General features: G+C 45.6%; 1 protein-coding gene across 5 annotated transcripts in view; it reads left to right on the top strand.

Annotated features, from left to right (window-relative positions):
- The window catches only part of Ripor2 (RHO family interacting cell polarization regulator 2), a 213,814-nt gene that overhangs the window by 92,853 nt on the left and 98,026 nt on the right, over window positions 1-22,935 (top strand). The window contains exon 1 of one of the 5 annotated variants that reach the window (XM_037205868.1): window positions 371-532. The exons of the other annotated variants lie outside the window; for them this stretch is intronic. Within the exon in view, the coding sequence (XP_037061763.1) occupies window positions 472-532 (61 nt within the window). The 5' untranslated portion in view covers window positions 371-471. Of the gene's footprint in view, window positions 1-370; window positions 533-22,935 lie in introns of those variants that run through there. 5 annotated transcript variants of the gene reach the window in all.

Below are 22,935 nucleotides of genomic sequence, written 5' to 3'. Positions count from 1 at the left end.
TTACTTTCAGATAAATCGTCATTGAAGCAAAAGCAAGATATGAGAAATGTGAGCCTCTCTCTCAACACTACCCATTGTGTTGAGATTCATAAGCAGGAAAGCTAAGAGCCCACCGTCCTCTTTAGAAATATGGAAGTTGGTGCTTTGAAGTCGAACTCATCGCACTCAGCCTGAGTGATATCGATGTCCGGATCCAACCGGATCCGCACCCCCCTTCCACACAAGTCTTTCTTCTCGGTGGGGAGAATTACCTCACCTGGAATTCACTCTGCAAAAGATTGCAGAAGCCTTTTCGTATGAATGAAGCTGCTTTCTTCAGGGCAGATGCGGAAGCTGCCCTCCCCGGGGCTTGGGCAACCCACGGGGGTGGGGGTTGGGGTGTTGCCTCCCAAGCAGTGTGGCTGCTCAGAGCTTCAGCGACTGCTGGTGTGTCCTAGGTTTTGAGTGCCTCCAGCAACCTGTCCTCCCACCATGCAGTTCCTTGATCCTGAGGAGTTTCTGGTGGATGAAGAGGATGACGTTTTTGGTGAAGGTAAACACATCCCTCTGGCAGGAGCCAGGTTGTTATGCTTTGATTCGACAGTGTGGGAAACTCTGGAGTGCTTTGAAATGGTGAGGACCGAGAAGTCTGAGTGAGAGGGTCATAACAAGACAAGGAAGGGGTATTGGAGTGATTCTCCAAAGACTGTCTTTTTGAAGGATTACAACTAAATATGTATTTATCCATTTTTTTTTCTGCATTGGTGTTTTGCCTGGGTGTATGTCTTTATGGGAGCATTAGATCCCCCTGGAACTGGCGCTTGTGAGGTGCCATGTGGATACTGAGAATTGAACTTGGGTCCTCTGGAAGAGCACCAGTGCTCTTAACCGCTGGGCCATCATCTCCCCAGCCCCTAGTATTACAACTAAATAAGGATTTGCTTTAGGCCAGAAAGTAGAACTGAGTTTTTACTTTGTCCCTCATCTGTGTTCTCTTGTGTGACATCCAAAGGGAAGCCTGCCACAGTGTTTTGTGCGTAGGAACTGAATGAACGGGGCAGGAGGGCTTCTACCCTCCCCACCCTCCCCTCCTCCCCTCCTTCTATTTGGCTATCCCCCCTCTTTTCATTTGAGGCGGGAGGGGGGGGATATTGAAACCTGTGAGTTCCTGATGCCACAGGTACTGCTTAGCATTCCGTCTCTGTTCACAGCTCTGCCGTCAACTGTGCGGTCAGGCTTAGTGTTTTAAATGGGTGGGTGGTTACCTACAGATGTCTCGTTCTGAGGCGTTGGCAGTGAGACAGGCCATAGGCAACAACCTTTCAAGAATTTGGAATTGCCTGAATGGATGGGAATTGGGATAGAAGAACCGCAGAAATTTGATTATTTTTCATAAAATACCATGTCTTGCACTTTTTTTAAAGTCTCTCAAGTAGAGTCCTCGAAGGAGCATTGGGGGCCGGGGTGCACCCTGTCTTTGAAGCATGTGTCATATGGGATGAACCTGTAGTTCACCTAAGTCGAATTAAGTGTGTGTGAGGAGAAGCCCCGTACTCCAGCCGGCTAGGAGATGCTCATTATCTGCATTTGCTTTGTTTTAGCCACAGAATTTAAATTTAGAGTTCATGGGTCAGGTACGGTGACACGTGCTTGTATTCCCAGGTGGAGACAGGGGGATCAGGAGTCAAGGGCATCCCCAGCTACATAGTGCATTTGAGGCCAGCCTGGGCTACATGTCTCAAAAGAAAATGCAAACAATATAATATAATAATAATGTAGGCCAGGCATGTTGGCACACACTTCTAATCTCAGCCTGTGGGAGGCAGAAGGAAGAGGATGAAGCGTTCAAGGCCAGCCTGGGCTACATAGTACAATCTTGTTAGAAAATAAATAAATAGATAGATAGATAGATAAATAAAAAATAAATAAATGAATAAATAAATGAATAAATAAATCATGTTATAGGTTTTTATCACAACTTATATCGGTGTGAGGAGGGATACCTGCTGAGCGTTGCTGTCGGTGACCAGGGTCCCCATCTGCTGCTTGGCTTGACTGACAGGCACCGAGAGCGGCAGGTGCTTTCAGGTGGGGCGTTAGGCGCTGCTCTTCCATTTCCCTTCTCTGGTTGGTGGTCACCTACTTAGACACCAGGTTAACTACAACTAGAAAGATTCACCTAGATCGGATAATCTCCTAGTTTTTCAGTCACTTTCCCCTCCAGGGTTGACATTCTAGAATGCCCACTCCACATTTTCCTACCCAAAGGGATGTTTCTCCTTTTGTATCCAGCTGTGGTGCTGAAGAGCACCATCTGCAGGCTAGTGTATAACCTGAAAGGAAGGTTGGCTAGCAAGATCTTCACAAAGCAGGGCTCCGAGATCCTGCAGATCTTTCTCCTGAGCACTCGCAGCTGTTAAGATCATTTAACATGCTTTAATTATTATCTTATGTGTATGGGTTGTTTGCCTGCATGTATGTCTGTGCACCACAGGCTTGATGTCTGTGGAGGCTGGAAGATGGGGTAGGGTAGGATTCCTCAAGAACTGGAGTTACAGACATTGACAAGCTGTCATTAGGTGCTGGGAATCAAATCCAAGCCCTCTAGAAGAGGAGCCAGTGCTCTTATCCACTGATCCCCTCCATGTCATTATTTTAACAGCATTGACTGGGTGCCACACCAGGTCTAGACTTGAATTCTAGCTCTGCCTTGCCCCATCTTTCCAATGTAACGTCTGTCTCCTCAATGGCAGCATGAGGCTGTAGCATCTACTTGGTTATACAGATTATCGTCATCGGGAGGTCATAACAACTTGTCTTGTTCTTCAGTGGATCGTGTTGTTTAACTTACTCCCTAGAGACTGAAGTGAATCCTTCGAGAATAACAATCAGTATGCTTTCATTGGTTTTCAGAGTCATGGCTCACTGCTAGTTCATGTGGAAGCTGGCCCAGCTTGCGTCTCACTTGAGGAAGTGCTGTGCAGGCTCCGCCTGGCTTTTGCCCATTAATCTGGTTTGTGACCTCAGACAGACTGTTTAACCCCTTTGTTCTCCAGTTTACACACTTGGGAAATGGAGCACAGGCCTCCTAGAACTATGTGCAAATTAACTCCTATTACAGAGAAGTCCTTAGGATAGTACTCGGTGAATGGCAGTGTACTTACCACTGTGTTTACAAATGTATGCTCAGGTAATAGAATGGGGATTTTGTTGTCCCCTGTCGTATATAGGTGTGGGAACACGGGCAGGTCATTTATCCTCTTTGAGCCTCATTCTATATCGAAAACACAAGTTATACATTCTCTGAAACCTCAGTTTTGTTTCATTTCTATTCTGTTACTAAATTATTTTAGCTAGGATTCAAAATAATGGGTTTCATTTTCACACATATGTACATATATATGTATATAATATACATATACATATATATGTATACACACACACAATTGCATTCTGCTCATACTCTTCATCCCCCACTTGAACTGTCTTGGCTGAGACCTCCTGTCTAAACACCTCAGATGTCTGCCTAACCTCTGCATCATGACATTGTCATGGGAGTGAATGACCAGTCCAGGTCTCCCTGGGTTTTCTGCTCCCTAACCTACCCAAGAAAGCAGAGCACTCCCCATACAGTGAGTCCCTTCCCACACACAGAAGGGAACCACTCAGGAAGCTTGTTGTTAGGGCAACCATGTTTCTTTACAGCTGACATGGTTTTCTGCCTGTCTGCTTGTTTTTTAAGGAAACATTGTCCCCCTAAAAAAATACGGTCTACAAGTTTTGTGCAGATGCAGAAAGATCTGAAAAGGAAAAAAAAAAAAAAAGTAGTCCTTACAAGGTGTTTGTTCACCGACTCCTGAGATCCGGTTTGTTCTCTGTGGTTAGAGAAAATGTTAAGGTTCACAGAACTAAGAAGCAGTGGTGTGCCACTCTGTTGTTATTCTACAAGAAGGAGAGAGAGAGAGAGAGAGAGAGAGAGAGAGAGAGAGAGAGAGAGAGAGAGAGAGAGAGAGGAGAGACTGTTCACCCACACGTAACACACATTTTTTCCACAACTCTATTTCTGTCTCTGTCTCTACCTCCCTCCCTCTCTCCATCCTTCCCTCCCCACCCCCACCACACACAGCCTTAAGTGTGCTTTCTAGACATCCACAACATTATTGTGTCGTTAGAAGTAGGCAGTAACTATAGAGGTGACCTTCCTTGGAAAAGTGGGCAAATGGATTATTAAGATATTGAAAAGCAGTAATCGGCACTAGTGGCCGTTCTCTTTCTGTTATTTAATGCTGATCAATTGAAAAGGCTTCCATCCACGTTATTGCCAGGCAGTCTTGACGGTGGGCTGGTGAACATTGGTGGATGCCCCTGTATGGATTATCTTGGTAATGATAACTTGGTATGATGATGGCAACTATCACTGAAGAAGGCCCCACCCAGCTGGGGAGAAGAGAACCACAATCAATCATGTGTGAGAAGAATCAGTTCTCAGGTGGTGGTCAGTCAGCCTGTTAGCATGAAAATTACACCTTAGCAGCCGTTACCTCCTTTTTTAGAAGCTCCAGCCTTGGCTGCTTCCATTTTCAGAACAGCTCAGTGGCTGCAATCCAGTGAGCTTATTAGAACAGTAAAACACTCAGTTCCCAGTATGTGTGCGAAAGCACTTATATTCCCATAGCTCTTAAGATCTCCCTGTAAGACCACATCCAACTGCAAAAGTTTCTGTTCCCAGAGCTGGTAGAGTACATGATATCAGAGGTGTACCCCTCCTATTCTGGAGGAACTTGCTTCAGTCCCCTCAAAGGCTTCTAGAAAGAGATGAACTGGCTGCCTGTGGCACTTAAGACTTAAGAGACCAGCGGATGTCTGGAATAAATTCACTCACTTTTGAACAAAATTTCTTACCTTTCCCCATGAAAGTCGGTCCGTATGCTTTCCCTTCCAATGGGAACTTCACCTCAGAGCAAGAGGATCTCAAAATGTATCAACCAAAGAATTATACTGAGGATGCAGGCTTGAGTTTTTTAAAACAGGTAAAAACTACACAATGTGTTGTAATTTAGTATATTTTGATATTATGTTATGAATTACATTTGCCCCTTCCAAAATTAAAATGTGACAGGAGGGAGGAAGAGGAAGGAAAGGAGGGAAGGAAGGAGGGAAGGAGGGAAGGAAGGAAGGAGGGAGGGAGGGAGGGAGGGAGGGAGGGAGGGAGGGAAGGAAGGAAGGAAGGAAGGAAGGAAGGAAGGAAGGAAGGAAGGAAGGGGAAGGAGATTAAACTAAGGTTATGTATAAGAGCAATAAATGCAGGAAGCTCAGACTAGTTGAGTTAGAACTATACAGAAAAATCAAAGGAAATAGAATATAAACATAATCCTTGGCAGAAAGTATTGGAGGGGGTTCTATGATTATTCTACATTACAATCATATAAAAACATACAATAATTGTTACTTAACTGTATTTAATATTTCTCAAAAATATCTGGGTTCTCAAGTGAACCCACACAAAACTGGAAAGCCAGCAGGAAGAGGCTGTCCTGGTTTGACAGAGTGAGAAGAATTGGTTACTCTCTGCTTTTACCGTTTGCCAAGACTGTTTGGACCCGTTTCCAGCCTGGGTTCCTGGATAAACAGTTTGGATGGAAATCATTTGTCCTGATCTCTCACAGGGTCTGGAGCAGACACAGACCTCCCCACAGTAATTCATGTCTGTGCGACCTCAGCCTTGGATTACTGTACATTCTCTTCCCATAGATGTCTAGGAAGCTTTCTTTGGCTGGTGCCAACAAGATGGTGTCATTTCAGGGGCACTAACCAAAATAGCACATCGAACTAAAGCTATGCAGGCCTGCTCAGCCACCAGTCCACCCGTCTGATTTATGGCCTCCAGTGACCTCACGGTAACCTATTTAGATCCGTCGAAGCTAAAAGGGGCTTGATAGTACAGGTCAGGCATGCCAAATGTTTCTTTTAATATCTTGTGACAGCCAGAAAAGCCTGAACATTTTAGGAAAACGGGAATATATACTTGGGCAGAGCTTGTCTTGAAAACTAAACCTCTGTGCATAACCAGAAAAAGAGAACAAAGGAGGGGGAAGGGAGGGAGAGAGGGAGGGAGCGAGGGAGGGAGGAAGGGAGGAAGGAAGGAAGGAATGAAGGAAGGAAGGAAGGAAGGAAGGAATGTATAGTCATTATGACCAAAATGTTGAGTCTAGCCATCTTTCCTCTTTGAAAAAAGCAAATAGTATGATTTCTTGAGTTAACTATGTGTAGTATGTTTAAAATCATAAAGCACAAAACTATCTTTTAAGAAAACATTGCTATTCTGAGTGTCTGACTTCATGTGCTCATCAGGCTCCCAGAGGAAGTACCTTTGTAGACACAGCTGCAGCAAGTACCTTGAATACAGAGTCTAGTGTCACTGCTGTTCACACGGAGAGTCTAGTGTCACTGCTGTTCACACGGAGAGGCTAGTGGCACTGCTGTTCACACGGAGAGTCTAGTGTCACTGCTGTTCACACGGAGAGGCTAGTGGCACTGCTGTTCACACGGAGAGTCTAGTGTCACTGCCACTGCTGTTCTTAGATTGTGGACTTTTAAAACTCAGGTAAGGCAGCAGAAAGCTGTTCATGTATGGATGATGATAATACTGATGCCAGTGGTAATGGCAATGATTTGATGATAGTGATGGTGATGATGAGGACAGTGGGGATAGTGGTGGTGATGATGGTGGTTGTTGTGATCATGATGGTAACCATGGTGAAGGTGGCAGTGGTAATCATGATGGTAATGGAGTCATGATGTTGGTCCTGGTGATGGTGGTGGTAATGATGTTGGTGGTGATTACAGTGATAGGGAAGTTGAAAGTGGTAGGGGTTTTAGTAGTAATGGTGGTGATGATAATGGTGGTAATGGTAATCATGGTAGTAATGATGGTGATGGTGGTGGTGACAGGGAAAATGATAGGGTAATAGTGATGGTGGTGGTAGTGTTGATAGTGGTAGTCATGGTGATGATAGTGGTGGACAAGATGTTGGTGGCAGTGATGATTATATTGGGGTGGTGATGGTTGTTGTAGTGATGGTGGTGATGGTACAGTAGTGGTAATGATCACGGTGGTCATGGTAATGATGATCGTGGTGATGGTGAGAATGAGGATGGTGGTAGTCATGGTGATGACATCGGTAGCCATGGTGATGGCGGTGGTGGTGGTGGAGGTGTTGATGGCAGTGGTGGGTGTGGTGGTGGTGGTAATAATGATGGCGGTGGTGGTAGTGGTTGTGATGATGATTTTCCTTCCGAAGAAATTGTCAAGGTTAAAGAAAGGAATGTATGGGATAACTGAAAACCATTAAGGGCTTCCTACCGAGAAGTCGCACATTGTCTCTCTGATGTTCTCAGCTATCCCAGCCCACCAGGTCTGTTTGGGTCCCCTCTTCCACTCCTGGCCTTTGTCACAAACCAGCAAGAGCTGGTTTACTGAAGGCCATGGGCCGATTGGAGTAGAGCTGTTGAGACCACTCCCTTCACAAGCTTCCTGGGAATACAGAGCGCCCTCTGGCTCCAAAGCTACAAGCCTGGCTGCTGGCCGGTCAACACCTCAGGGCCAAAGAAGGGCTCAGAATAAGTTTGTGATTTCCCCTCTATTTTCTATCGCTTTCATCGACTTGGTCTGCCTTTGAAAATGCTTTCATTGTAGAAGGCAATGCACACCGTGACAGCACTACTGTGGGAGAGGCTCTCACTTCCTTCAGAAATGCCAGCAGCGAAGAATCCCGTCTGTAACAGTGTATTTAACAGTACTTGGACCTATTATCTTGCTAAATATATACTCAGGATAAACAGATAAACATCACAGTGACTGCCTCTCCCATCACCACTCAATGCACTGCTTTTTCAAAAGTAATTTGAGAAAGGCTAAACTTCCTGTATGTCTGATATAAAGGTAATGTACATTGATAACATATATGTATATACATATGTATGCATAAGTGTTGCAGACTTTTAGAACAGCAATTAAGATTGTCAATGAAGCCTCTATAGCAATGGTTCTCAACCTTCCTAACGCTGTGACCCTTTAATACAGTAACTTACGTTATGGTAACCCCCAGTCATAAAATTATTTTCATTGCTACTTCATAATTATAATTTTGCTACAGTTATGAATAGTAATGTAAACATCATAGGAAAGGGTTATTTGACCCCCAAAGGGGTCACGACCCACAGGTTGAGAACTGCTGCTCTACAGTGTTCCCTCTGGGTTTTGTTTTTACTTCCACTAATTCCCAAAGGTTTTCAATATTAGGAGCCCCTGGAGGAACCCTTGACAATCTGGGTTCATGTACTTATGTATAAATATGTTCAGGATGACAAACATTGGCTTGCTCACTGATCCTGCTGCATGAGGCAGCAGAGCCTGCTAGTCCCCATCCTGTAGATGAGAACTAACTGACAAAGGTTTTCTAAGCATCACCCACAAGTTCTGCCCAAGACACAGAACTGGTCAGCAAGGTCGGAAATGGCACCCGCTACCGGCAGATAGACCAGAACCAGATCAATGCAGTTTTTCCCTCTACCTGCAAAGACAGCTGATGGCAGGCATTGAGCTTCATCCTCTTTGTGTGAAAAGACTGTGAATTGCAGTGTCCCAGAGAAAAGGGTCCCTGAGGGGTGGGGAGATGGCTCCAGTGCTCACCCTGCAAGCACCACAACCTGAGTGTTGATCCCCAGAACCCACGTAAAAAGCCTAGGTGCAGTGATACATGCTTAGAATCCCAACACTAGGGAGGCAGAAGGGGGGGGAGGTGAGTAAGGGGTATCATTAAGACTCACTGGCTAGCCAGCATTGACAAATTGGTGAGTTCTGGGTTGAGTGAGAGACTCTATCTAAAAAAATAAGATGGAAGAAGACAGCCATTGACCTCTGGTCTCTGCATATATTCACACACACTCAAGCACTAGTACATGCAAGCACACACATGGAAAGGAAACCTGTGAGTTTCCTTAGCATTGCTGATGTGCATTGGAAGACAGGGCTGTATGCTTCAGGATCCCTAGGAGTTTCAGAACTAGTCACAATGAGTCAGTCAGTAGCTTTCTGCAGTGCTCTTGGTCTGAGCAGTGGGTGACAAGTCCTATCCATCCTTCAGGCCAACAGCAGGCAGTCTACCGCCTGCTTTTGCACAGCCTGCAGGAAGAGAATGGCTTTCACAGATCGACATCTGTCGCTGATGTGATGATCAGAGTCACCAACCCCAAACCCAAATGAGCAAAATGTTATCCCAAAGAATTCTACTCTTGTCTTAAGAGAATGCTGTTACTAGAAAAGAGTTCTTGATTACTATTGCATTTTGAATTTGTCAGTAACAGCTATATGAATTGCTATTTTCTTTATCATGTGTGTTCTTGTATCATTTTCTTATTTTTTAATCTCTCCTCTCACAAAGCCTAAAATATTTACTAACTTCCTCTGTAGAGAACAATCCTGCTGATCCCTGGTCAATGTAGGCCATCAACTTCCAAGTCACTTTTTATACTTATTTGTATTTACATGTGTGTACCTGGATGTCTGTGTGTGCACTGTGTGTGCAGGTGCCCTCAGAGGCCAGAAGGTGATGGATTTCCTGGAACTGGAGTTACCGATGGTTACGAGCTACCCAAAATGGGTTCTGAGAGCTGAACCCAGGTCCTCTGCGAGAGCAGCAAGCCCTCTTAACCGCTGAGCTGTCCCTCCAGCCCCCTCCAAAGCATTTGTCTCTTTTGGTCACTGAGAGTTTCTTAAGTGCCTTTTTCTGTAGCCCTGGTTTCACATCTGTGTCTTCTCTCTGTGACATTCCCCTGTGAGGGGGATTTATCCCCTGGGGTTAATTTGATATTCTTTTAGAGAGAATGTGTGTCATCATATTGTGTTGCTTTTTAATAGCACTTGAAAGGATGCTTAAAAAAAAAAAAATGAGTGCTTCAATAGAGATTGTCCCGGGTGGGGGAGGGGAAAGAAGCCAATATCATGAAAGAAAAGAAACACAGAGGCAGTGCTCTATTTCCCCAGCAGTAAAGTAGTTGAAAGAAGATTTCACAAATGAGGGATTCCGAGTTTTTCCTGATTATTCCTCTGTGGAGAATTCTCTCTTCCCCTGACACTGGCTTCACAGGTCCCTGGGACCTACTTGCAATGAATAGCTGATGTACAGGCACAGCTCCAAGCTGTCTTCTCCTACACTTTCCCACACTGAGATGCCCCAGTTTACCAAGGAGCAGTGGTGCTGGATCTTAAGCAACATCTTCCAAAGAAACCAGATTGAAGCCACAATATCTTTCTGTTAGAGGATTACACCAGTTTGCCGTCTTTATCATCCTCACACAGTGCTGGTTCTCTCCCACAGCCCCCAGTCTGTGAGGTAGATGCATGCCTGTTTGCTCACATGCATGTTAATTCGAGAATGAGGAAGCCTTTGAAAATAGACATGACAAGAGAAAGCTAAAAGTACATACACACACACACACACACACACACACACACACACACACATACAGTGGGAGCTACGGGCTTCCTGTTGCTAAGCGCTGGAAGAAGCAGGAATGTCTAGTTCTATTAAACATCTTTGGGCAGTTCTCACTGGCTACAAGGGAAGAAAACCTCTCTACTAAAAGACAGGAAACTCTCTCTTGTGCACTGTTGGTGAGAATCCAAATCAACAGGAGCGTAAAGTGGTACCACAGCTGTAGATGGCAGAATAACAGCTCTTCAAAGTGTTCGAAACAGAGCTACCATATGATCTAGGTATGCCACTTCTGGATATACAGCCAGAGGAATTGAAAGCAAGGTCTTGACATGTTTGTGCATTTGTACTCACAACAGTGTAATTCACAATGCCCAGAAGGTGCAAGCAGCTCAAGAATCCATTGAGAGAGAATGAAGATTCAAGGTGTAGGGTATGCAGACAATGGAATTGGCCAATCTTCAAAAGGAACGAAGCCCTGATACAGGTCCCAGTGTGCATAAATCTTATGAACATTATATTACAAAGAGTAAATCAATCTCTACAAAGGTAAATACTGTATCATTCCACTTATATGATAAATTTACAGCCACCAAATCCAATGAAACAGTAAATCAATAGTTTCCCAGGGCTGGTGGAGGAGATAAAATGTGAATTACTGTTTAAAGGGCATATAGTTTTGGTTTTGCAAAGCAAAAGAGCTCTGGAGTTTGGTTGTAGGGCACTGAAAACAAACTTACTGAACTATGCATTGAAAATTGTTACAACACTAATTTTTTTAGTTTAAATTATGTTTAAGAGTATGTGCGCCTGAGTGCATTTGCCAGAGGAGGCTAGCAAAGGGTATCAGTTCCCCTGGAGTTGGAGTTACAGGCAGTTACATGCTGGCATGGGTGCCAGCATGTCTTTTGGCACCCCAACTCTAGTCTTCTGAAAGAGCAGCAAGTGCTCTTCACTGCTGACCTGAGATACTAAATGTTATTTTATTCAAGTTTTACTACAATTATTTATATATGCATATATAGACATATATGTATATACATATCAGTATTTGAAAAGTTAGTTCAGAATGTATACACCATCAAATACGAAATTCCTGGAAGTCTGTGCAGTCTTTCTCTTGAACCCATAACTCTAACACACACACAAAAAAACAAATTTCCACAAAAGACAGATTTGATTCTAGAGAGCTGGTGCTGATCAAGGTGGACTCTATTCAACACAATTTTAGAACGACCTGGTTCTTCCTAGTGTTGCTAGAGTGTTTAGGGTCAAAGTCTTGAGTTTGGCAGCTCCACCAAGCCAGTCATGGCCACTAGTCCCTAATACACCAATTATAGAGACAAGTAAGAGCACAAAGCAGAGAAAGGATACTTATCCGATAGCCACATTGGAAGGAGGAACAAAGAGGTCAAGTGACCCTCAAGTCTGTCTTCGGGGTACAGACATGAAGTTTGCGGTTAAATAGAAGGCAAGACGCATACGCTGTTTAGAAGTCCCGGTCAAGGTATGGTCCTGCCTGTCACTGACCCGTCTAGTCTCAAATCCTGTCTGTTTTGCAAAGCAGTTTAGTGAATTAATAGAACTGTGTAGAATCTCTTCTTGGGAGGCAAGTTCTTCCTGTAGCTGACACCAGGCCTTCATCCTTTCCCCTCACCCAGCATGGGATTCCTGGGATCCTTCCTTTTAACAACCCAATGGCTGAAGGGAAGGACACAAGTGTTTCTCTTTAGAATAACTTTGCTCTTGCCAGGACTATTACACTAACAGCATGTGCAGGCTTTAGATAACGGGATTCTTTCTATGAATTCCTGCCTAATTGGGAATGGTTCTTAGGAACTCTGCATAAACGTTTTGTGATTATCCCTCACTGAGGCTCCTGAGAGGAAGGACACCCTTGGCAGATGTGGTCTCCTGAAGAACTTATAAACTTCAGGACATAATGTATTTTTCCACCATTAAAAGACTGTCTATTGGAAGTCTGCCATATGCTGGGTTCAGTTCTATTCTGGCTCCTGAGATACAACAGTGACTATAATAAGGTCCCAGGCCTGGTGAAGTCACACAGTGTTATAGAGGAGGGACACAGACAGGAAAAGATGCAGAAATGCGTTGTGTTGGGGGAAGAGAAGTGTTGTTGACAAATGAGGTGCAGGATGGGAAGGATCAAGCATGGTGGCCCAGGAGGGATTTGCTGACAAGTGCCAGAAGTTGAAGGAAATCAGAGTCTGGCCCCGTGGATGACTAAGGGGAGAATGTTCCAGGAATAGCAAAGAGGCCATTGTGTCTGCAGCACAGTGGGAACAAGGCAGAGAGTGGCCATCCAAGAACGTGGGGCTTGGGGAACGCCACCACATGCAGAGCCCTGTAGGATGTTGTAAAGACTCTAGTTTTTACTTTGTGTAAGATGGGTACCATTTGCCAATGCCCAGCTTCATGATGTTATCTGATTTACCTTCTAGAAGGCACATTCTGACTGTTCCCTTGACAGTAAAGAAGAAGGGCTCAGCACGTAGCTCAGTTGGTAAAATGCTTGCTTAGCGTGCAGGAAGCCCTGAGTTTGGTAAACTTGTCATGGTATACATGTCTGTAATTCCACCAATCAGGTGATGGAGGCAGGAGGATCAGAAGTTCAGGGTCATCCTTGGCTATATAATGAGTTCCAGGTCAGCCTGGGACTTGGGACACAGAAGGCTCTGTCTTTAAAAAAAAAAGGGGGGGGGCATAAAATAGAAAAGCAAGCAGCCAGTTGGGACACCATTGGAATAGTCCAGATGACAGCTAATGGAAACTCTACTAGACTCTACAGCAATTGGTCCAGGGGCGTGCATAGTGAAGGAGTAGACAAGAAGTCTGAGCTTGGCTTGAGCATCTTGCTGCCCTTTGTTTCTTGAGATAATGGTAGCCACTGGAGAAGGTGATGGTGCCACTGAAGGAGATGATGGTGGCCACTGGAGAAGGTGATGGTGCCACTGAAGGAGATGATGGTGGCCACTGGAAGAGATAATGGTGGCCACTGGAGGAGATGATGGTGGCCACTGGAGGAGATGATGGTGGCCACTGGAGGAGATGATGGTGGCCACTGGAGGAGATGATAGTGGCCACTGGAAGAGATGATGGTGGCCACTGAAGGAGATGATGGTGGCCACTGGAGGAGATGATGGTGGCCACTGGAGGAGATAATGGTGGCCACTGGAAGAGCTGGTGTGAGCTGGGGGAGCCAAAATGGACTGAGGAAAACATTTCTCCAACTGGGAATCAGGAGTCAGGTGCAGGCAGTCAAACTTACAGAAACTGTGGATGGCTTCACGAAGTCCTCCAAGTACTCAAAAATAGTGGAGATTCAAGAAATGTCTGTTGAAATGTTGACTGAAAAGCAGCATAAATACACATAAAATTATCCATTCGAAGTATCTCTAGTTTGTGGTGTTGAGGCTATAAAAATCTCTATAGACTGCTCCAGAAGACTAGGAGTTCAGCAGTGCAATGCAAAGTGCTGGACACTCTCCAGGGAGGGTCAGAGAAAGGTGAGGGAGAAAGGGCTAGAACAGCCTGCAGGTTCTTGGAGATGAACATTGGCAGGTGAGCGCTGTATCTCTGGGAGCTGTGTGTCACACACGTGCTATTGCAGAGCTGTATATACACACTGCCTCTGGACACACTCTCAGCCTTTGGCGCTCTATGCACTCCCAGTTCTAATGCTTGCCCTTCTTGCCCTTTGGGTCCAAGGCTATACATGACAGACTCTCAGCTGGAGGAGACCTACAGGGGTTATTGATTTATCCCTCTTCAAAGAAGGAAGCAGAACATCCTTGAACTTCTCTTTTTCTCCTCCCAAAGGAGATACAGCACTATCCCTCAGTCATGTGTCCATTGAACAGTCAAGAACCAGCAACCAACTTGCTCACTCTTATGTCAACTCAAATCCCACTTGCTGTTTTCAATTGCTTCTCTTTGTTCTAATCTTTCTGTATGACAGTCCTCTGCAGAGGGGCTTTGTGGTGGAGCACATTACTTTTTTCAGTGCTGGGGATTGAACTCAGGACCTTGAGGGGGATGCTAGGCAAGTGCTTTATCACTGAGCTACATCCCTCTCCCTCTTTGTAGCCTCAAAAAAAATTAAAAGAGCGTTTTACCATACCAAGAACTCTCCCAAATGCTAAAATAGACAGTCCAGTATTTTTCCATCACCAAGCACTTGAGTTGAATAATATATCTCCTGCTGGACAAGAGGCTAGTGCATTCTGGTTCAGGAAGAGGCCCATATGTCTGAGAATCAGACTGAACTCCCATGACAGAAGGTCTTCAGCTGTGAAAGTTGAATTCCTCTGTAAATTCGGCATCCAAGGCTGAGAGGTTGACTATTTAGAACCTGCTCAGGGGTGATCCTCATTCTGGCTTAGCATCATCTGTGTGCGGGGAGCAGCCTCGAGCAGGTGTTCACGTTTATCTTTCTCAAGTAGCCTCTCGAGGCTTTTTGGTCCACGAAAGACGAGGCTGAACTAGAGCCTTCCACCCCCAGCTTCAGCCCCGCCAGAAGACAGCTGTTTGGGCCTCTCCCTGCTGCCTAATGCAAACATAGCTGGGATGCGGTAAGAGATGCTTGCTACAAGATTGCTGGCAGAAGCCACTTTCTTTGGAGATTTGCTTAAACCAGTGTCCTTGGATTTATTCCTATTGCTGTGAAATTTTCAGTTCTAACAGCTCTAGCATGAATGGCCTGTTTTGAACGTGACAGCCATTGCACTTCAGCTGTGTGAATAATGTATGAGCTGTAAGGCCGCTGTCATCGTGCTGATATTACAGCACTCTCCTTTGCCTGGCTAATTATGGAGGGCAAGGATGCTCTGTGCTGTTGTCACAGCTCCTATGAGAAGCCACCAGGGACTTGTGTGTGAGCACTGAAGGGAAGAGGGGAACCGGGCCAGGGCCTCCTCACTCCTGCTGCTACCAAACAAGGCTCTGAGAGGGTTAGATTTTCACTCCAGCCTCTGCAAATTGAAACCAGGCAGAGCCCTCGGGATGTATCTGATATCCAGCATCCTGATTTTGCATCAAATGTATGTTAGCTGGGAGAGGTGTGGGCTGTGAAAGGGACTTAGGAAGGAAAGAGATGTTAGATCCTGGAGCTAGTTAGGATGGCTAATGGTTCCAAGCCTCCAAGACAGGAGCATCCAGCTGGTTCAGAGCTAAGGGCTGGGAAAGAGAAGCAGTGAGCTACAGGTTCACTTCTCAGGGAGAATGGAGGCGCTTCCCACTGGGCAGCCCTGTGTTTTAAGCCATCTTGAGGCACTTCTAGCTCTCTCCAGCAAATGTAAATCACACTTGTGAATAAGATCCGTGAAGATTATCAGCCAGTGGGAGGGTTGTCAGCGTTAGGGCTCCTGTGCTTTTCATTCCTCTGAAATCCACCTCTGAAGTCAGAGGGCTCAAGTACATGAATTAGGGAGGACCTGGCCTCTGGGGAGATCTCTGCCAAGCTGGGGGCAGGGGAAAAAGGAAAGGAGACTAAACAAGATTACAAGGAACAGTCCTGACCTGAAGTGGAAAGGAAGATGAAGCCTACCTAGAGCAAAGGGGCCACTAAGTAAGAAATATTTAAAGTATAAATGATTAGAGAAGAGATTTGAAAGAGTTCTCTTTCTAAAGTAACAAATATATACATATGCATACTTTATTATTATTATTACTGACCTCAGATACAAACTGCTCAGAGAAGGTCATTCAGCAATCATTTGGTCCTTAATCTCCTGGAGCCAGAGGTACACTGGAGAGCTGGATTAACTGGATTAACTGGTCATTCCTCCTACTATGTCAGTTGACCCACAGAATGGGAGGAGGGGGCTTTGTATCAGTTTAGATTAAATGTGAGACTGATAGGCAAACCCTATCCCTTCTGTTTATTCTTTAGCTTTCCGTCTGATCTATGCAGACTGATCTATGTCTGATATCAATGCAGACTCACATTGTCCTCCCAAATCTCTTTCAGCTGCTCCCAGGCTTTGTGTGCGCAACCTTGCTCTGAGCTCCACCAACCTAGGCTGTTCCATGCTAGGGTTATCCACGCTCGTTTGCAATGGCAAATGGTATCTCATCAGCCACTTAGGCTTGAGGAACTCAGGCTCTCCAAGTAGACTGGGCAGGCTGGACGCAGCATACACCTGTCTCTGCCTCCCACCAGCACTGAGGTTACAAGCGTGCACCACCACACTGAGCTTCTTTTACATGGGTTCCTGGGGATGAATTCAGTTCCTCATGCTTTGGAACAAGCGTGTGTAACTAGCCCAGTAGGGAATGCTTAATGAGTACCCACCAGGAAAGCTGGAATTCGGAGTAATCAGTTTTGGTTGCACAGAGATGAGTCACAGAGGTAGAAGAATCACAGAGGAGGGTACAGAGGTAGAGGAACCCGTGACAGCATTTTGGAACAACTGCTGGGCCAAAGGAGCAAGAGGGACCAAAGGAGCAGAAGGAAGTAGATGGAGGCTGCTCTCGGGGGGGGGGGGGGGGTCATCCTTTATAAAGGGACACAGCCAGCCCAAGGTGACCTTATGAGGAAAAGTCTGGAACTCATATCTTGAAGAAGAGTCTGGAATTTATATCTTGAAGAGGGGGCCATTCACACAGTCCCCACAATTTGCCCCCAGGGCAAAGAGAGAAGAGTGAGAGATGAAAAGAGGCAGGAGTGAGACCCTGGACAAACTATAAGCCTGGAACTAACTGCATCCAGCTGGGAGCACTAAATACGTCACCTTGGAGATATATATATATATATATATATATATATATATATATATATATATATAAAACTTTTGATAGCTCAATAAAAGGAAGGGGCTTATTATGAAGTAATAGTTCATTTCCAACCTTAAAAGCAAAAGTGCCTACATACATCTGTAGCATTCTGCTTACAGACACCAATAGTTTCCAACTACCTCTCCCTGCACTTTGAAATATTTTATTTCCATTTTGTTGTGCCCTAATACTTTTCAGTTAAATATATATTCTTCACTTTCTATCTCTTGATATTCAGAGCTGAAAAGAATTGTAAATTTAACATACTGCCAAAGTCTTCGTCGATCTCCATTCCTGGTTCTTAAAATGAAATCTGAGGACCCTTGAGGTTTACCAAAGGCTCCTTCAAGGAGTTCTCCAACAGCTAGCTCAGTGTTTGAGTGTGTGTGTGTGTGTGTGTGTGAGTGTGTGTGTGTGTGTGTGTGTGTGTGTGTGTGTGTGTGTGTACAGGCAGGTGTAAGTGCTCTCTCTGGAGTACCCATGTGCTAAGGCCAAAGGTTAATATCAATTTTCTTCCTCTGTTGCTCTCCTTATTTTCTAAGGCTGGGTCTCTCACTGGACCTGTAACTCAGTGCTTCAGATAGACCAGCTGGGCAGTGGGACCCCATGATCCACCTGTCTCCATCTCCCAAGCATTGGAGTTACAGATGTGTTCTGCCACATCTGGATTGTACACATGTGTTGGGATTCAAATTCAGTTCCTCGTGTATGCATAGCAGACACTTTACGCACTGAGCCATCTCCATGGTCCCTGTTTATTTGTTTGTTTTTGAGATAGCCCCAGCTAGCTGGAACTCAGTATGTAGTCCAACCTGGCCTCAAACTTATGAAAATGCACCTGCCTTGTCCTCTTGGGTACGGAGTGCACCCCATGCTTGACTACAGTGCTTTTACAAAGCATAAAATGATCTAATGATCTTGGAACCATTATGTTGCATTCTTTTTTAATGTTAGAACATTGGTCAAGATTATACTATTATAGAAAAAGACCTCAAGGGGTTATGTAATAATCACATATTAAAAATATAATGTAAAGTTTCTGAAGAGGAAATTTTTGTACTTGAAGCACATTTTCTTCCCCATCAGCTTTGAACATCCAGATGTTTGTTGCTACCTCTGAAACCTTCTAGTCCCTCAGTGTAGATACTAGGCCTATAGATTGGCTCAGGTTTTGGGTAATTTGCCTGAACTCATAGGCCTGACTTCAGTACCTTTGAGCTGCTTGTCTCTGGGACATACTAAAATGTCAGCAGTGTTGACCAAGAAAGTTCCCATTGCAAATGCAGATATGTGTGACAATGGGAAGGAAATGCCCGTGATGCCTACCCCCTCGAGGACCTTATCAGAGGCACCAGACATGGATGAAGGCTAGGAGGTCTGGCTCCCTGCAGTTCAGTAAGTGTTGAGCATGTCACCAGAGCTGCTCAGGTGACAGTAAATGCAGGCTCGGAAGGCCTTGGGGGGAGGTGGCAGAAGCCAGCAGGCAAGTGCGTGCTCACCTTCCTCACGGAGCCAACTGACTGCCCTTCCTCTAGACACATCAGTATGGAGTTTATTGTACTGTATGTGGCACAAAGCACAGCTCCCGACGCACAGCTTATTTTTTTTCTTTTTTTTTTTTTTTGGTTTTTCGAGACAGGGTTTCTCTGTGTAGCTTTGCGCCTTTCCTGGGACTCACTTGGTAGCCCAGGCTGGCCTCGAACTCACAGAGATCCACCTGGCTCTGCCTCCCGAGTGCTGGGATTAAAGGCGTGCGCCACCACCGCCCGGCGCCGACGCACAGCTTATTAATGGTGAGAAGTGTGCTAACCCACTATCCCAGAAGGCAGGGATATGCATGGATCTGTGTTCAGGGGACAGAGGACCTATTTGGAGAAAGAAAAAAAAAAAAAGACCAATGTCTTGATGATGGAAGCAGTCCTGGAATGGAGGCTTTCTAGGCCAAGAAGCAGATTTTACAGATAAACCAATGGTAGAAGAAAGAGATAGAATCAGCTAAGGATTTCTAGGCATTGGCATTGACCTGAGCGAAAAGCAGTAGACATAGGGAAGTATGGTGACCTGACTGTGCCGACCCTTCATATGACACATGGGACACAGAGGCTGGGATTTGCCAAGTCCCTCCTCAGCAGCGCTGAGACAGAACCAAAGTCTCTCAACTTCAAATCCAGGATCCTCCTAGGACTGTCCCCTGCCTGTGAGGGTGACAGCAAGGTGAGGACCCAGCTGGAAAGGCTCCCGAAACCACACTCCGGAGGTGAGTGGGTTGGAGGCCTCCCGAGGTTGTTATCAGGCTTCTGCGCCTAAAGTGACAGACATGCCAGAGCCATCGTTGGCCATGTGACAGGTAGAATGACACTGGGGAGGAGGCCAGCTGAAAATCTTCCTTTGCTGTTGATTTTGGTTATGTTGTGGGATTTCGATTTTGTTTGCATATTTGTTTGTTTGCTGGGGGATTGGGATGGGGGTCTCACTATTGATCACCCTGGCTTCAAATTCACCAGATGTATAGCCCAACCACTGGCTTTGAACTCACAGTGATCTTCCCGCCTCAGCCTCTCAAGTGCTGGGATTCAGGTGTGTGCCACCAAGCCCAGATCTTAGAGTCTGCACTTGAAATTCCTTCCTGGAGTAAAGCATGTGTACTTCCTGAGTTAGAAAATTAAAAATGAAGAGGGAGGGAAAAAAATTGGTCAGGGTGGTAAATGAAGAAGTGAGCCAACGTTACTGTGTGCTAAAGGAATTCAAGAGTCTCGAACCCAAGTAAGTCGTGGTGACGCACACCTTTGATTCCAACAGTCAGGAGGCAGAGGCAGGAGGATCTCTGAGTTCGAGGCCAGTCTGGTCTACAAAGTGAGTTCCAGGACAGCCAGGGAAACCCTGTCTCAAAAAACAAGTCTCAGAGGCAGAGCTGGGGCTGGGTTTGCCTGGCTCATGTGCTTGCCTAGCATTCCTGGAGCCATATGTTCAAACCCCAGCATGGCATGGGTGCACTTGCCTGTAATTCTAGCACTCAGGAAGTGGAGGCAGGAGGATCAGAAGTTCAAGGTCATATTTGGGTGTGTCAGAAGCTCAAGTCCAGCTTGGACTACTTGAGTGAGAACCTGTCACGATTTAAAAAAAAAAAAATCTCAAAACCAGCACCATTTCAAGCTATGGTGTAGCCATGTACTGGGGTAGCTGAATGCCTCTAAAGGAAGGTCACATGATTAGAGAAAGGACTTCAACATGAGGTCATAAACTCTGCTTTTTGCATGTACGTGAGGCATCCTAGTTAGGAAGGAAGGCTAGGTCTCTGGCACATCTGGTCAACCTCTCCAGGATCTGCCAACAAGGCCAAGAGGAGAAGCCAGAAGTCACCAGTGTCGTAGGCACAGGGTCCACAGAGAAGTTCAACATGGAAGGTAGCTGCGGCCGAGTCTCTGACGCCTCCTGATGAGAGCATCAGCCCCACTTGGCAATGCCAGGCATTCCTCAGGCATGTGCTGAGCTCTGTGTCACATAGCTGGAGTTCTAAACTGGGAAATCAAATCAGCTGTGCTTTAGACGCGTCCCTTCTTCCTTCTCATGAACTGTGCGTGCGTGGATTAGACTTGATCGACTCCCTGGGCCGATTCCATGAACCAAACATCAGCTAAACAGTGCTCAAGAAGGAGAAGGACGTAACCCTGCTATGGAAAGGGACACTAGTCGGTGTTGCTGAAGTTCAAACAGTCGCATGCTACCAAAAATAAAGCCGTTCCCATAGCAGCCGCGATACTTCCTCTTTCCTACCATTCACCTCACTTACTCATCTCCAGACCTCCCACCCCAAGTAAGTCGAGTGACTGCTGGGCCTTCCCCAGTGTTGGCACCCTAGCTCCGTGCCTGTTAACTGAGCTCACCCAACCATTCACCCATAATAGCTGCCATTTGTATGTAGGAGTATTCTCAATGAAGAATGTGAGTGGAAGGGTTAAAGTGTGTTTTAAGAAACCGTTCCTTTCTCCTTTTTTAGTCAACAGATTTTTATTTAAGGAATTTTGCATGTCATTCTTTCACTGCCTATTGAGGTCACTCAGCTCCCTCAAAGCAGAATTCAACATTTCAAGACAGCCCTTTTCTAAAAGAACGGGTGCTTAATCCAGGCATGCCGTCAGCCCACATTTCTTCTATTTGAGTTTCCTTCGTTTCTACTTGAAGAACAACATATTCGTGACTTCAAAGTTCTCCAGCTGAGATACTGCACATCTAAGAAGCCACCGATGACAGGGGACAGGGATGGCGGGCTTGATAATAAGGCTCCTCCTTTGAGCACAAGGAGTTGGAGACACGTGCCTTACTGTAAATGGATGAGGTTGGCTTGTTTCCTTTCATTGGTTTTTAATGATTGGCACACCCTATAGACCTGAGTGTGAGATCACAGGAACGAGTGTGGTCTAGATCCCTTCATGTGAAGACAAGTGTCAGAAATTGAGGGGATAGATCATCTATCCTAAAGTGGGCCATAAAGGAAATTGCTTCAGGAACTATTCTTATCTGCTGACATGAGGAAATGCAACTGTCTCCTACTAGGGAAGTTCCCATAGTGCCCCTGCCTCAATGGCTAGAATAAATCTGTGCTTCATTATTTCCCTGGGTGAGATCACAAGAATGCTCTTGAGGTATAGGAATGCTCTGCTCAGTGAATTTTATAGAATGTAAGAATCCTGCTTAGGGAACAGTGAATAGCATCGTAAGAGACAGTAGGAGCAAAGAGAGATCCACCCCTTCAAGAACAGGGACTCTGGAGATCTCAGCAGGGGCAGTGAATGGAGATGCCTACTGTGGAGCTCGGACTGCATCCTGGGATACCTGGCCTCTGGTGTGTGCTTTTAATTTGCTTGCCCTGTTGGACAAATCGCTTCTGTGGCACTTGACCCACACAATCCTTTCAGGATTTCGTTCTGTGTGTGTGGACCTGCAATACCTGCTTTCTGACTGATGCACTTACCTGCTGTCTGAGGATGGTCTGTGCTAGGACTTGTGGGGGCTGCAAAGTCACCCAGGATAGACCCCAGTCTGAAGAAGACAATGACCTTGTGTTCATGCTCCTCCTTCCATCCTCTGCACACTGGTTCCCTTCCTGGGGAGCCAGCTCAAGGAAGCACCTTGCTGAACCCACCTCCTTCTTGCTCACAATTTCAGGTCTGCCCCAGGTCGTGGAGTTGAGCATCCCCAAGGTAAAGCTAAAGAAAGCACCCTAAGGAGCCCCTCATGCTGTGCTCGGTCCCTTGACTTCTTTTTCCAGAGGACAGGAAATGCAGCACTGTTTGAAACAATCACACTTCACACAGTGCCTGCAATATTATTCAAGGTAGAAGATTCTAGGCTTCTTGAGATCAAACTCTTAAGAAGTTCAGAAGTGAGAGGATGGGGGGGGGGGAGGCCTGAAGGGATAGAAAATAGCCAGGGGCTTTTTAACCGAGTGTGAATGAATAGACTGCTATTTGGATGTAGGCAAAGGCTCTTTGGTTGGAGATAGCCAGGTTGACAAGGGAAATAAAATGATGGAAGAGTCAAGGACTGCTTCAGAATGCAGGGTTATCCATCTTTCATCTGATAGGTCTGGGACACAGTGTGCAAAGCAGAAATGGTCCCTGCCCTGTGAGCTCACAGATTAGTGACAGGGAGACAGGAAACAAGC

This window comes from Peromyscus leucopus, chromosome 5, assembly GCF_004664715.2.
Source record: "Peromyscus leucopus breed LL Stock chromosome 5, UCI_PerLeu_2.1, whole genome shotgun sequence".
NCBI classification, from domain to species: Eukaryota; Metazoa; Chordata; class Mammalia; order Rodentia; family Cricetidae; genus Peromyscus; species Peromyscus leucopus.
Note: the sequence above shows the minus strand (reverse complement) of the source record. Positions and strands in the feature narration are given on the sequence as shown.